The 14,609-nt window shown below is 46.1% G+C and overlaps 1 protein-coding gene across 4 annotated transcripts in view; it reads left to right on the top strand.

The window, feature by feature from the left end:
- Positions 1–14,609, top strand: part of LOC121554952 (SEC14 domain and spectrin repeat-containing protein 1) — a 62,024-nt gene that overhangs the window by 27,643 nt on the left and 19,772 nt on the right. For all 4 annotated transcript variants that reach the window (XM_041868668.2, XM_041868665.2, XM_041868667.1 and 1 more), the window contains exons 7-9: positions 12,295–12,408; positions 12,804–12,898; positions 13,042–13,097. In XM_041868668.2, the coding sequence (XP_041724602.1) occupies positions 12,295–12,408; positions 12,804–12,898; positions 13,042–13,097 (265 nt within the window). The remainder of the gene's footprint in view (positions 1–12,294; positions 12,409–12,803; positions 12,899–13,041; positions 13,098–14,609) is intronic.

Genomic DNA, 14,609 nt, shown 5'->3' with positions numbered 1-14,609 from the left:
ATCATATCTCTCAGGACGTCGTTCACCATACTCTGGAATACCGCTGGAGCATTGGTCAGTCCAAACGGCATCACCTGATACTCGAAGCGACCCATCGGTGTATTGAAACCCGCCAACCACTCGTCCCCCTCTCTGATCCGGACCAGGTGATACGCATTGCGTAGGTCTAGCTTGGTGAACACCGTAGCACCCTGTAAGGAGTCGAAGGCAGAACTCATCAAGGGCAGGGGATACTTGTTCTTGACCGTGATGTCATTCAACCCCCGATAATCAATACACGGTCGAAGAGAGCCATCCTTCTTACCCACAAAGAAGAATCCTGCCCCCAGGGGTGATGACGAGGGACGAACGAGACCAGCAGCTAGGGACTCCTTGATGTAGGTCTCCAACGCCTCACGTTCAGGTCGGGAGATACTGTATAACCTTCCTTGGGGTAGACAGCTCCAGGGACCAGGTTGATGGCACAATCATATGGTCGGTGGGGGAGGGAGTGACAGAGCCTTCTGCTTACTGAAAACTTCCCCAAATCGTGATATGTCTCGGGAACCAGGGACAAATCTGGGGGTTTAGCCTCAATCACCTGACTGGGAACCGAATGGGGGCAGGCAGTCTTGAGACAGTTAGCATGACAATCAAGGCTCCAACTCGTTACCTTGCCCGTCACCCAATCGAACGTGGGATTGTGTTCCTTCAGCCAGGGGTATCCAAGGACCAGAGGAACATGGGAAGACGGCAGAATGAAAAATGAAATCATCTCAGAATGATTCCCCGACAACCGCATCTTAACCGGTTCAGTCCTCATCGTGATACGTGCCAGACTACTGCCGTTCAGAGTGGTCGCCTAATGGCTTCCGGCAATTGCTCCTTGGAAAGCCCCAGCTGTTCCACCAACTCGGCATCAAGAAAGCTTCCATCGGCACCTGAATCGATCAAAAGCGTTAAGCGCTAAGCTCTGATTCCTGTTCACAAGGGTAGCCGGGAAGCGGGGTCTGACAGAGGTACTGAGAGGTTGAAACTGGCTCGCTAAAAGTCCTCCCAACTTTAGCGAGCCGGGCAGTTTGACGACCGCCGGGGAACAAGTGGAGATGTAATGTCCCGAGCGACCACAGTAGAGGCAGCAGTTGGTCTTACGTCTATGTTGACGCTCCTCCTTGGTTAACCCGTGCCGCCCCACTTGCATGGGTTCAGAATCGGGAGAGAGGTCCTCTCCACTAATCCTTTGTGGTGGAGAATGATCGACGTGTTCTGGTCCACCACCCGACCCGACTGGGAACTGAGAAGCTGATCGATTGGACGGACCCCATTGCTTCTCCCTCCTTCGCTCTCGGACTCGATTATCCACCCGAATAGACAAGGCTACCAAGCTGTCCAGGTCACTAGGCTCCGGATAGGAGATCAACTCATCCTTGAGCTGCTCCGACAGACCCTGGTAAAAGGCCGCTTGCAAAGACTCCTCGTTCCACCCACTCTCCACAGCCAACGTCTTGAACTCGATCACGAAGTCGGCCACGCTGCGCAGTTCCTTGGTGAAGAGAAAACAGGCGCCTAGCTGCGTCCCCTCCCCTCGGACGGAATGGTCGAAGAGCTTCCTCATCTCGGCCGTGAACCCCTGGTATGAAGCCATGCAGGGATCCTGTCGTTCCCAAACGGCTGAAGCCCACTCCAGCGCTCGACCACGCAGCAACTCAATCACAAAGGCTATCCTAGCCTTGTCTGTGGCATAAGAGTAGGGCTGTAGATCGAACACTAATCCACACTGCATAAGGAAGGAACGGCATCTTCCCAGCTCCCCTCATATTTATCCGGCGTCGGAACCTTGGGCTCACGGAGGGACACAACTTCAGAAGCGGCAGGCGAGATGGGTGAAACCGGTAGTGGGTCCTCCACCGGACACTGGCGTTGGTTCTGGACCTCCGTCAGACCGGTAGAAAGGTTCCGAACTGACAACGCGATCTCCTGTAGTACCGTGCTATGATGGCCCAACATCTTCTCCTGCTGGGTAATGGCATGGCGAACAGAATCCAGGTCCGCTGGGTTCATTACTGGCCGGATCGTTCTGTCACGGTTCCCTCAGACAGAACCCAGAAGCAGACCAGGACAAGGAGAGTTGAACGAAGGTGAGGGGTTTATTACAGATTCAAAAAGGTGCAGAATAATCCAGGGACAGAGCGGGCGGCGTGGATGAGTTGTTGAGGGTGCAGTTGTTGGTCCAGTGATGGCTCGGCAGCCGCCGACCATCAGGCAGAGGTAGGGTGAAGGTTCCGGACGAGTGACTGCAGATGGAACAAAAACGGAGGTAAGTAACAATAAACCAACAAGGTACCAAACAACAAAACTAACGCTAGACGCTCTAGGACTGATACTCTGATACACCTACTGTTCATGGCTAACGATCCGGCAGGAACTGGATGTTCGGCCAGAGCCTAAGAAGGGTGATGATCAGGACCAGGTGTGCAGATTGCTGATGGGATGCAGGTGCGGAAAACAAGAGCGCTCCCCGGAGCGTTCCCGAACCCTCGGGAAACTGGAGATTACGAACAGGAACACTAGTCACCAGACAGGACCCGACTCAGACAGCCGGGATCGTTACAAAAAATGTGTCCCTGACCTGTTTGGAGAGCTCCTTGGTCTTCATGGTGCCACTTGCTTGGTGGTGCCCCTTGCTTAGTGGTGTTGCAGACTCTGGGGCCTTTCAGAACAGGTGTATACACTACCGTTCAAAAGTTTGGGGTCACTTAGAAATGTCCTTGTTTTCGAAAGAAAAGCAATTAAGTGACCCCAAACTTTTGAACGGTAGTGTATATACTGAGGTCATGTGACAGATCATGTGACACTTAGATTGCACACAGGTGGACTTTATTTAACTAATTATGTGACTTCTGAAGGTAATTGGTTGCACCAGATCTTATTTAGGGGCTTCATAACAAAGGTGGTGAATACATATGCACGCACCCCTTTTCCGTTAATTATTTTTTAGAATTTTTTGCAACAAGTTATTTTTTTCATTTAACTTCACCAATTTGAACTATTTTGTGTTTGTCCATTACATGAAATTAAAATTAAAATTCTTTTAAATTACAGCTTGTAATGCAACAAATTAGGAAAAACGCCAAGGGGGATGAATACTTTTGCAAGGCACTGTACCCCCAGAGGAATTGCTGACAATACGTTATAGACCACTATGCAAATGAAGCTCTCGTCAGTTGCGTCTGATAGGTAGATGACCAAGGTCTGTTGTGGTAGACAGCATGGCAGCATTATACTTTTTTAAGTGCACTGTGTGGTGATTTAGTAGGTATAACTTTATGGCAGTAAGTCACCATTGTCTCAGAGCTAGATTAATATTACTTATTAAATATTCATGCATCGTGCTCCATTTCAACCTCCCATATGGCTTCTGTCATCTCTTCCTATACATCCTGAAGGATTTATGTTAATAGAGGGGTGGGACACACACTCCTCAAGTTTCTATCTTTGTTCTCTGAGATAGAAGAGAGGAGAGATGTAGCTAGTATTCCCTGTTTATATTTTAGTGCTAGAAGCCCCCTCACAACAGAGTGATGGTAATGAAATGATGGCGTATGCTAGTTTGTCTGATAGTACATGCTAGTTTGTCTGATAGTAATGGAAGTATGAAGGAGGAATACGTGGTAGTAGTAGTTAGTCTGACCTTCTGTCTGCAGCTTGGTCTCCTTCAGCGTTGACTAATACTGTCATCATGTTGCTTGGCAACAGTAATGTATATCCAGAGCAGATGCAGGCTGCAGTATAACATTACTGTCTTCAGCATTGTCAGCCCAGTGTGTGTGTGTGTGTGTGTTACCGTGTGTGTTACCGTGTGTGTTACCGTGTGTGTGACTGTGTGTGTGACCGCGTGTGATCGTATGTGTGACCGTGTGTGCGTGCATGCCTTAGTCTTTGTGAGTGTTTATATACGTAAGTGTGTGTGTGGAAAGAGTGTCCTGGAACTAATCCAGAGACTGCTCAGTAGAGGTCTTTCTTGTTGTTTTTGCTCCAACAGTTCTGTGTTGATCTGGACCAGCAGTCCCTTCTAGCTCTTCCTCACTATAACAGTTATGTGTTGATCTGGACCAGCAGTCCCTTCTAGCACTTCCTCACTATAACAGTTCTGTGTTGATCTGGACCAGCAGTCCCTTCTAGCACTTCCTCACTATAACAGTTCTGTGTTGATCTGGACCAGCAGTCCCTTCTAGCTCTTCCTCATTATAACTCCCCTGCTAGACCAGATGGCTCTGTTGGATGGCTGAGGTGGTCAATTTATTGGGATTGGAAATGAAAGGGAATTGGGGGGGTGGGAATACTTGAAAATTAAAGTTGACCTACACTACCATTCAAAAGTTTGGGGTCACTTAGAAATGTCCTTGTTTTCCATGAAAACATACATGAAATGAGTTTGAATAGGAAATATAGCAAAATGCATAGGAAATGTAGTCATTGACAAGGTTAGAAATAATGATTTTTAATTGAAATAATAATTGTGTCCTTCAAACGTTGCTTTCGTCAAAGAACCCTCCATTTGCAGCAATTACAGCCTTGCAGACATTTGGCATTCTAGTTGTCAATATGTTGAGGTAATCAGAAGAGATTTCACCCCATGCTTCCTGAAGCACCTCTCACAAGTTGGATTGGCTTGATGGGCACTTCTTACGTACAAATATGGTCAAGCTGCTCCCACAACAGCTCAATGGGGTTGAGATCCGGTGACTGTGCTGGCCACTCCATTATAGACAGAATACCAGCTGACTGTTTCTTCCTAAATAGTTATTGCATAGTTTGGAGCTGTGCTTTGGGTCATTGTCCTGTTGTAGGAGGAAATTGGCTCCAATCAAGCGCCGTCCACAGGGTATGGCATGGCGTTGCAAAATGGAGTGATAGCCTTCCTTCTTCAAGATCCCTTTTACCCTGTACAAATCTCCCACTTTACCACCACCAAAGCACCCCTAGACCATCACATTGCCTCCACCATGCTTGACAGATCGCATCAAGCACTCCACCAGCATCTTTTCATTTGGTCTGCGTCTCACAAATGTTCTTCTTTGTGATCCGAACACCACAAACTTCGATTTGTCTGTCCATAACACTTTTTTCCTATCTTCCTCTGTCCAGTGTCTGTGTTCTTTTGCCCATCTTAATTTTTTCTTTTTATTGGCCAGTCTGAGATATGGCTTTTTCTTTGCAACTCTGCCTAGAGGGTCAGCATCCCGGAGTCGCCTCTTCACTGTTGACGTTGAGACTGGTGTTTTGCTGGTACTATTTAATGAAGCTGCCAGTTGAGGACCTGTGAGGCGTCTGTTTCTCAAACTAGACACTCTAATGTATTTGTCCTCTTGCTCAGTTGTGCACCGGGGCCTCCCACTCCTCGTTCTATTCTGGTTAGAGCCAGTTTGCGCTGTTCTGTGAAGGGAGTAGTACACAGCGTTGTACGAGATCTTCAGTTTCTTGGCAATTTCTCGCATGGAATAGCCTTCATTTCTCAGAACAAGAATAGACTGACGAGTTTCAGAAGAAAGTTATTTGTTTCTGGCCATTTTGATCCTGTAATTGAACCCACAATTGCTGATTCTCCAGATACTCAACTAGTCTCAAGAAGGCCAGTTTTATTGCTTCTTTAATCAGCACAACAGTTTCCAGCTGTACTAACATAATTGCAAAAGGGTTTTCTAATGATCAATTAGCCTTTTAAAATGATAAACTTGGATTAGCAAATACAACGTGCCATTGGAACACAGGACTGATGGTTGCTGATAATGGGCTTCTGTACGCCAATGTAGATATTCCATAACAATAGCCATTTATAACATTAACAATGTCTCCACTGTATTTCTGATCAATTTGATGTTATTTTAATGGACCAAAAAATTGCTTTTCTTTTGAAAACAAGGACATTTCTAAGTGACCCCAAACTTTTGAACGGTAGTGTACTTTAGTTTAGACAGGGTGGATCAGGTGCTTGTATTCATCGAACTTTACTGTTGAGAATGAAATATCTATGAACTTTGAACTAAGTGGTTGGGTGACCTGTATGGCATCTACTACCCAGAACCAATCTGGCATGAATACCGGAGTATATGGGAATGTAACAGGGCATGAAAACCCTGTAGAAAGAGTGAAGTCTCACTCGTAGTGCCTGCCACCTCAATCTCAAAAGACTAGCCATTTGGCTTGTTTGACATGCGTTGCATTGCAAATCACCTTGCACTATAAATCAGTCAGTCACAATTGACCCACAATACATCATGGATTTGATGTTCTCGAACATGGCCATTCTATTTTGAGGGGACACATTATTGTGTTAATGTAATGATCTCACAGTTAGACAAAGCAACACTTATAGTAGAGACTAGAGAGCTGACTCACTGAGACGCAGCTAAACAATAACGCCACTAGTTTTATACCCTGGCACAAAATGCTCTGCTTGATCTGCCTTTCAGTTTAAAACTACACCATTTAGGATTGTGAGCTCACACAAAATGCCCCTCGATCTACCTTTCAGATTCAAAGCACTTCGATTAGGATTCTGAGCTGAGCTTACACCCCAGGGCCCATATTGGAAAAGCGTCTCAGAGTAGGAGTGTTGATCTAAAAGGAAAAACTGACCTAGATCAACACTCCTGCTCTGAGACGCTTTTCAAATACGGGCCCTGGGGTGTAAACTCAGCTGTCACGCCCTGGCTCTGGGGACTCTTAAATGTTGAGCCAGGGTGTGTAGTTTCGATGTTGTGTTTTCTATGTTTAGTTTCTAGATCGTTTAGATCTATGTTGGCCAGGGTGGTTCCCAATCAGAGGCAGCTGTAGCTCGTTGTCTCTGATTGGGGACCATACTTAGGCAGCCGTTTGGCACCTGTTAGTTGTGGGATCTTGTTCCGTGTGAGGTATGTTATTTGTCTACCTTGGACTTCACGTTTCGTTTGTTGTTTTGTCGTGTGTTCAGTATGTAAATAAATATGAATGCATATCACGCTGCGCCTTGGTCCTTCTCGTCCGTAAACGATCGTGACAGAAGATCCCACCAATCCTGGATCAAGCAGCTTGACGAGGAGAGAGGATGGACTTGGGAGGAGATGAGCGAGAGTCTGGCAAGAGGGATGGAGGCCATGATCACGGGGGAGAGACAAGCCCAAAACATTTTTAGGGGGGGCTCACGCCGTGGACGACGAGGCAGCAGGAGTCCGCGATAGAGCGGTTCAGCCGTTTAGCAGAGGAGGCCGCCAGATTAAGGGGTCATTGGTTCAGAGGGAGCAGAAGGAAAGTGTAGAGGCACGGCGAGAGGAGCTGGTTAGGCAGCAGAAGGAGCGGGGGTTAATGAAGGAACCCAGTCCCGCTCCTCGCACCAATCGAGTGGTGCGTGTCGCCAGTCCGGTCCGGCCCGTTCCTGATTCCCGCACTAAGCCAGTGGTGGGTGTTCCCAGTATGGTTCGGCCCGTTCCTGCTCCTCGCATCAAGCCAGTGGTGCGCATCGCCAGCCCGGTCCGGCCTGTTCCTGTCCCTCGCACCAAGTCAGTGGTGCGCGTCGCCGGCCCGGCCTGTTCCTGCCCCGTGCACCAAGCCAGTGGTGCGCGTCGCCAGCCCGGTCCAACCTGTTCCTGTCCCTCGCACCAAGCCAGTGGTGCGCGTCGCCGGCCCGGCCTGTCCCTGCTCCCCGCACCAGGCCAGTGGTGCGCGTCGCCAGTCCGGTACGGCCCGTTCCTGCTCCCCGCACCAAGCCAATGGTGCGCGTCGTCAGCCCAGTCCGGCCCGTTCCTGCTCCCCGCACCAGGCCAGTGGTGCGCGTCGCCAGTCCGGTACGGCCCGTTCCTGCTCCCCGCACCAAGCCAGTGGTGCGCGTCGTCAGCCCCTCTCCAGGTTCGGGGTCTCCCACACCAGGGTCCAGACAGGGCTTGGTACTTCGTGGGAGGAAGGAGAGGGGAAGCAGCGCGCCGAGGTCCAGACCAGACCAGGGCCGCAACGGGGAGGTGGAGAGTAAGTGGTGGTCACACCCGGAGCCGGATCCGCCGCCGAGGCGGAATGCCCACCCGGCCCCTACCCTGTTATGTTTAGGTTGCGCGGTCGGAGTCCGCACCTTTGGGGGGTACTGTCACGCCCTGGCTCTGGGGACTCTTAAATGTTGAGCCAGGGTGTGTAGTTTCGATGTTGTGTTTTCTATGTTTAGTTTCTAGATCGTTTAGATCTATGTTGGCCAGGGTGGTTCCCAATCAGAGGCAGCTGTAGCTCGTTGTCTCTGATTGGGGACCATACTTAGGCAGCCGTTTAGCACCTGTTAGTTGTGGGATCTTGTTCCGTGTGAGGTATGTTATTTGTCTACCTTGGACTTCACGTTTCGTTTGTTGTTTTGTCGTGTGTTCAGTACGTAAATAAATAAGAATGCATATCACGCTGCGCCTTGGTCCTTCTCGTCCGTAAACGATCGTGACATCAGCTCACATATTAAAGAGGTGGTTTCATGTACAAATGTCTCTATCCAGATGTAGTTGATACATACTGGGCTGTGGAAGAGAAGGGAAGGGTCTGTTTTCACTTATGTTTTTCTTTTTGTTTGTCTTTCGGTGGTTTGGCTAAAGTGTTGCCCAATCTGCCATCACAATATTCACCAAAACCCTCAGGCTATGTTGTTTTCCTTCTAATTTGGAAGCTAATCGCGATATAAATAAATGTACTTGCGAACAGAAAACCTATGTGTGTGTTTCCTGGCCTTGTTAGTCATATGCCACTGGGCACAGACTTCAATTAAACGTTTATTCCATGTTCGTTCAACGTTATTTCATTGAAATGATGTGGAAACAACGTTGACTCAACCAGTGTGTGCCCAGTGGATGTACAGTTGATGTCGGAAGTTTACCTACACCTTAGCCAAATACATTTAAACTCATGTCCTAGTAAAATGTCCCTGTTTTAGGTCAGTTAGGATCACCACTTTATTTTAAGAATGTGAAATGTCAGAATAATAGTAGAGAGAATGATTTCTTTCTTTCATCACAATCCCAGTGGGTCAGAAGTTTACATACACTCAATTAGTATTTGGTAGCATTGCCTTTAAATTGTTTAACTTGGGTCAAACGTTTTGGGTAGCCTTCCACAAGCTTCCCAAAATAAGTTGGGTGAATTTTGGCCCATTCCTCCTGACAGAGCTGGTGTAACTGAGTCAGGTTTGTAGGCCTCCTTGCTCGCACACGCTTTTTCAGTTCTGCCCACACATTTTCTATAGGATTGAGGTCAGGGCTTTGTGATGGTCACTCCAATACCTTGACTTTGTTGTCCTTAAGCCATTTTGCCACAACTTTGGAAGTATGCTTGGGGTCATTGTCCATTTGGAAGACCCATTTGCAACCAAGCTTTAACTTCCTTACTGATGTCTTGAGATGTTGCTTCAATATATCCACATAATTTTCCTTCCTCATGATGCCATCTATTTTGTGAAGTGCACCAGTCCCTCCTGCAGCAAAGCACCCCCACAGCATGATGCTGCCACCCCCGTCCTTCACGGTTGGATGGTGTTCTTCGGCTTGCAAGGAGCCCCCTTTTTCCTCCGAACATAACGATGGTCATTATGGCCAAACAGTTCTATTTTTGTTTCATCAGACCAGAGGATATTTCTCCAAAAAGTACGGTCTTTGGCCGTGCAGTTGCAAACCGTAGTCTGGCTTTTTTATGGCGGTTTTGGAGCAGTGGCTTCTTCCTTGCTGAACGGCCTTTCAGGTTATGTCGATATAGGACTCGATTTACTGTGGATATAGATACTTTTGTACCTGTTTCCTACAGCATCTTCACAAGGTCCTTTGCTGTTGTTCTGGGATTGATTTGCACTTTTCGCACCAAAGTACGTTCATCTCTAGGAGACAGAATGCGTCTCCTTCCTGAGCGGTATGACGGCTGCGTGGTCCCAATGTGTTTATACTTGCGTACTATTGTTTGTACAGATGAACGTGGTACCTTCAGGCATTTGGAAATTGCTCCCAAGGATGAACCAGACTTGTGGAGGTCTACAATTCTTTTTCTGAGGTCTTGATTTTCCCATGATGTCAAGCAAAGAGGCACTGAGTTTGAAGGTAGGCCTTGAAATACATCCACAGGTACACCTCCAATTGACTCAAATGATGTCAATTAGCCTATTAGAAGCGTCTAAAGCCATGACATCATTTTCTGGAATTTTCCAAGATGTTTAAAGGCACAGTCAACTTAGTGTATATAAACTTCTGACCCACTGGAATTGTGATACAGTGAATGATAAGTGAAATAATCTGTCTGTAAACAATTTTTGGAAAGATTACTTACAAGCCCTTAACTAACAATGCAGTTCAAGAAATAGAGTTAAGAAAATATTTACTAAATAAACTAAAGTAAAAAGTAAAATAAAAAGTAACACAATAAAATAAAATAACAATATTGAGGCTATATCTGGATAAGAGTGTCTGCTAAATGACGTACATGTAAATGTATATAGAGGGGGTACCGGTACCGAGTCAATGTGCGGGGGTACAGGTTAGGACCACAACTATGTAGTTCTTCAGGGTTGATTCCTCTAACTATGTAGTTCTTCAGGGTTGATTCCTCTAACTATATAGTCCTTCAGGTTTGATGGTAGTGGTGTTTTAGATGGAGTATGTGTTTAGCATCCTACGGCTAACCTTGCGGATATGTGCAAGGGGCTGGCAGCCTTCCAGTCAGGGTTTCTGCTTTCAGCTTGTGATGCACACACGAACACATACACGCATACACACACCAGTCAGGTCTCTGCAGTCAGGTCTCTGCAGTCATGTCTCTGCAGCGTGTGATGCGGTTGGTTGGAGCTAGGACGTATTATGTTCAGGTTCACCATACCGGCGGTATATTTAAAGGTAGAGTATGACATTATGTAAAGCTTTATTTTGATTAAAAACAAACCACCCAGATTAGCGTAGACTACTGAGAATTTGGGATACAGAGGGTTCACTTGTATTTGGGCTTAAGCTCTCTCTTATCTCTTTATACGTGTTGTATATGTGTTGACGTTGCAGCAGCTCTCACTTTAATCTTCTCTGGTGAGGGGAGTATGAGCGATTTCTCTGTGTACAGGTTAGGTTGAGTAATATCTGATATTCACTGAGTAATATTCACAGCATAGACTGGTGAGGAATCACAGCATAGACTGGTGAGGAATCACAGCATAGTAATAAGACAAGACATCTATTTTTCACTTTACACTCCATTGGTGCCTGCACTTTTTACTCCAAACAACCAGGTATGGCTGCCAGATAGATCAGTTACTTCTCAACAAACCCACACATGACATCAGGCAGATATCAAAATCTCTACAGGGGAAAAGCTACAACCCCATAAGAGTAGACAAGAAGTCACGTTATTTGGAGATCCTGATGACAATATTTTCCTTCTCTCTGACAGGAAGTGTCCGGGATGTGTTTTTGTGTAGAGGTCCGAAATGTTTCCTAGTCCTGTCTATCCCAGGTGGTGATAGACTGACTCAGCTGTACTCATCACACCTGGATTCAAACACTATTTGAATTCATTTAAAATATGCTAGCGCAATGGAACCAATATAATAGTTGCAAAACTGCAAACTCCAGCCTTCTGTCACTCCAGGCAGGCTAAAGCAAATGCTCAAAGTATTTGAAATATTTGCAATAGTATTTGAACCCAGGTCCGGTGTTCCTCTCATCTGTATGGACAACTGTTACCTCTTATCCACATGATACATCTGAACAGGCCTGTAGCGTGTCTGTGTGTGTGTGTGTGTGTGTGAGAGAGAGAGAGAGAGAGAGAGAGAGAGAGAGAGAGAGAGAGCGTGAACCAGAACCAACAGGCCTGTAACAAGCCTATATGGCAGGAGGAAAGATGAGTCAGAGAGAGATAGGAGGAACAGCTGTGGAGGCTAACAGGCTTTGTTTAGAGAGAGACATGTCTGCATAGGCCTCTCCCAGATTCCTATTCCACATTCCCAGATTCCTATCTAGAGAAAGTCTGACTTGAACTTCGACATTGATGTGTCGAAGAGGGGACTTTATCTAGAGTTAGTCTGAATTCTTAACATTCATGTGGGGACTTTCTTTACCCAGTACGAGAGGTCATAATTGCAACAGACCACCAGCTGTGATTAGGCCTTGTCCTGCCTGCTTGATCAATTGTTTCTAAATGTTGCATTTATTATGCCTAACCTTGGGTAGTATTTCCAACTGGAGGGGATTAGTCATGATGAAATAAGTATTTGTACCAGTGGGGATTTAATCAGCTCTGACTCCATAGAGTTACAATATAATACTTTCTCCCACTCCTCTGTTCCAGGTTATTCTGGTATCTGCCAATAAGCTCACACGCTACATCGAGCCCTGTCAGCTTACTGATGAGTTTGGGGGAAGTCTGGTGTACGATCACATAGACTGGGTGAACAAAAGACTGGTAAGCCGCCATTGCAATACATCCCCACTGTGACTGTGTACAATTACTGTTTAAAGCACCACATTTTATTTGGAAGTGATTTGCAACCTGAGACTACTAAAATGATATAATGGCTTTCGATTAGATCAAAGACGTTTTTGATTTGACATATTACTTGCTTATAAAGTTAATGTACATATTACCAATGTTTACATTAACACCATGACAATACAAACAAATGCAAACAAATACCACCAAATTGGTTGTGTGGCAATAAAGTATCTTATATCTTGTATGTCAAAATCAGCCTCATAGTTTCAGGAAGGCAAGTTCAAGTTGAGTTCATCTCTGCCTGTGTCCATATTTGTGTTATGTTTTGAATGACACACAATTTACAAATGTGTTTTCCTTCTCAGGTCTTTGAAAAGTTTACCAAGGAGTCCACATCCCTTCTAGATGAGCTGGTGGTCATCAATGACAGTGAGAAAAGCAGCCAGTTAGACAAAGAAAGGTATTTATTTCCCAACATGTTGCCCAATGATTGAGGCAAATTATTGTGGAATTGTTTGTGGCATTGGAATTGCAACACATTATATTGTTTATGACATGTTTATTTAGGCCAGTAAAGACATTGCTTACTTATCTTTCTCCCAGGCCACCAGATTGTAACTTCCTACCATCTTTGGATCCTGAAACAGTTCTACAAACTGGTAATTATTCTACTTTTGTAAAATCTTTATGCAAACTTCTGAATACCAGTAGCCAAGCAAGTAGTGCTGTGTGGTTCTAAACCAGTTTGGGCTCTGTTAAGTTTAATGGGACGGGATGCAGGGATGATTTGAAGCTAGAATGTTAACCACCATGGTTAGCAGTGCACGCCGCCAGCAGAGAACACTTTTTCCACTCGGCTAAACCCTTCAGTAAACTGACTCCGAGGGTACGTCCCAAGTGGCACTCTATTCCCTATGGGCCCTGTTGAAAAGTCGTTCGATATATGGTGGAATTTGGGACATAGACCCAGTCGTTTTATTTGCAGGCCTAGTGGCGAGTAGTGCGTTACTTGAACAGTTTTACTACAATGAAACTATTTACACAGACAGCTCTGCTAGAGAGCGGGAGGCCAGAGCAGAGCTGGGGTACGTCTCAAATGGCACCTTATTCCCTTTATAGTGCACTACTTTTGACCAGGGCCCATAGGTGCACTATAAAGGGAGTAAGGTGCCATATGGGACGAAGCCCTGGAAGGCCAGCACATAGCAGAGCTGGCCCAATAAAAGGAGCTTTGTCTGGGGGTTGTGGAATGGACGGTCAGTTCAACGCGTCTCTGGTACTGTGCTTCCCACAGAAGAACTCACACTGGTTAAGTCCTAACTGGCACCCTATTCCCTACATTGTGCACTACTTTTGACCAGAAGCCTATGGGCCCTTGTCAAAAGTTGTGCATGATATAGAGAATAGGGTGCAATTTGGGACGCTTTCTCTGTCTGACGGCTACACAACGCCTGATGTTCTCTTTCTCTCTCTCTCTCTCTGAGCAAATGCCAAGCGTGCACAGTCTTTCTCTCTCGCTTTCTCTTTCTGTCTCTGTCTTTCTCTCTCTCTCTCTCTCTCTCTCTCTCTCTCTCTCTCTCTCTCTCTCTCTCTCTCTCTGTCTCTCTCTCTGTCTCTGTCTCTGTCTCTGTCTCTGTCTCTGTCTCTGTCTCTGTCTCTCTCTCTCTCTCTCTCTCTCTCTCTTTCTCTCTCTCTCTCTCTCTTTCTCTCTCTCTATCTCTGAGGGAATGCCATGCATAATGAATACAGAGAGGGCTTGGGCTGCCGTGCCAGTGTTGTTTGTGTTGTTGTGTAGTTGTGTTGTTACAGCCACAACAGGGAGGCTAGGGGATGCAGCATGAGATGGAATAAGAGCATGTATATGATATGAGAAGAATTCTCTGTCCCATTTGTTGTGTGCTGTTGTCAAGGAATGGACTTGGAAGGCTTTCCGGTGTAATATTTCACTGTTTGTGTTTAAAGAGGTTGGGATGTTGTTGATGTTGGTATTATGAATAAATTAATAGCGATCTTTCCCCCTGAAGTACTCCTCAATGCACATCTGATATCTTTTGTAACTTAATGGATGACAAATAGGAATTTGCTGCTTATCGTCAACATGGTACACCCTCCTATCTCTCTGTCTCTCTCCAATGTTTCCCATATATGCATTTCGCAGCGCCACAAAAAAA

This window comes from Coregonus clupeaformis, chromosome 40 (genome assembly GCF_020615455.1).
Source record: "Coregonus clupeaformis isolate EN_2021a chromosome 40, ASM2061545v1, whole genome shotgun sequence".
Taxonomy (NCBI): domain Eukaryota; kingdom Metazoa; phylum Chordata; class Actinopteri; order Salmoniformes; family Salmonidae; genus Coregonus; species Coregonus clupeaformis.
This window is presented reverse-complemented; position numbering and strand designations above follow the sequence as displayed.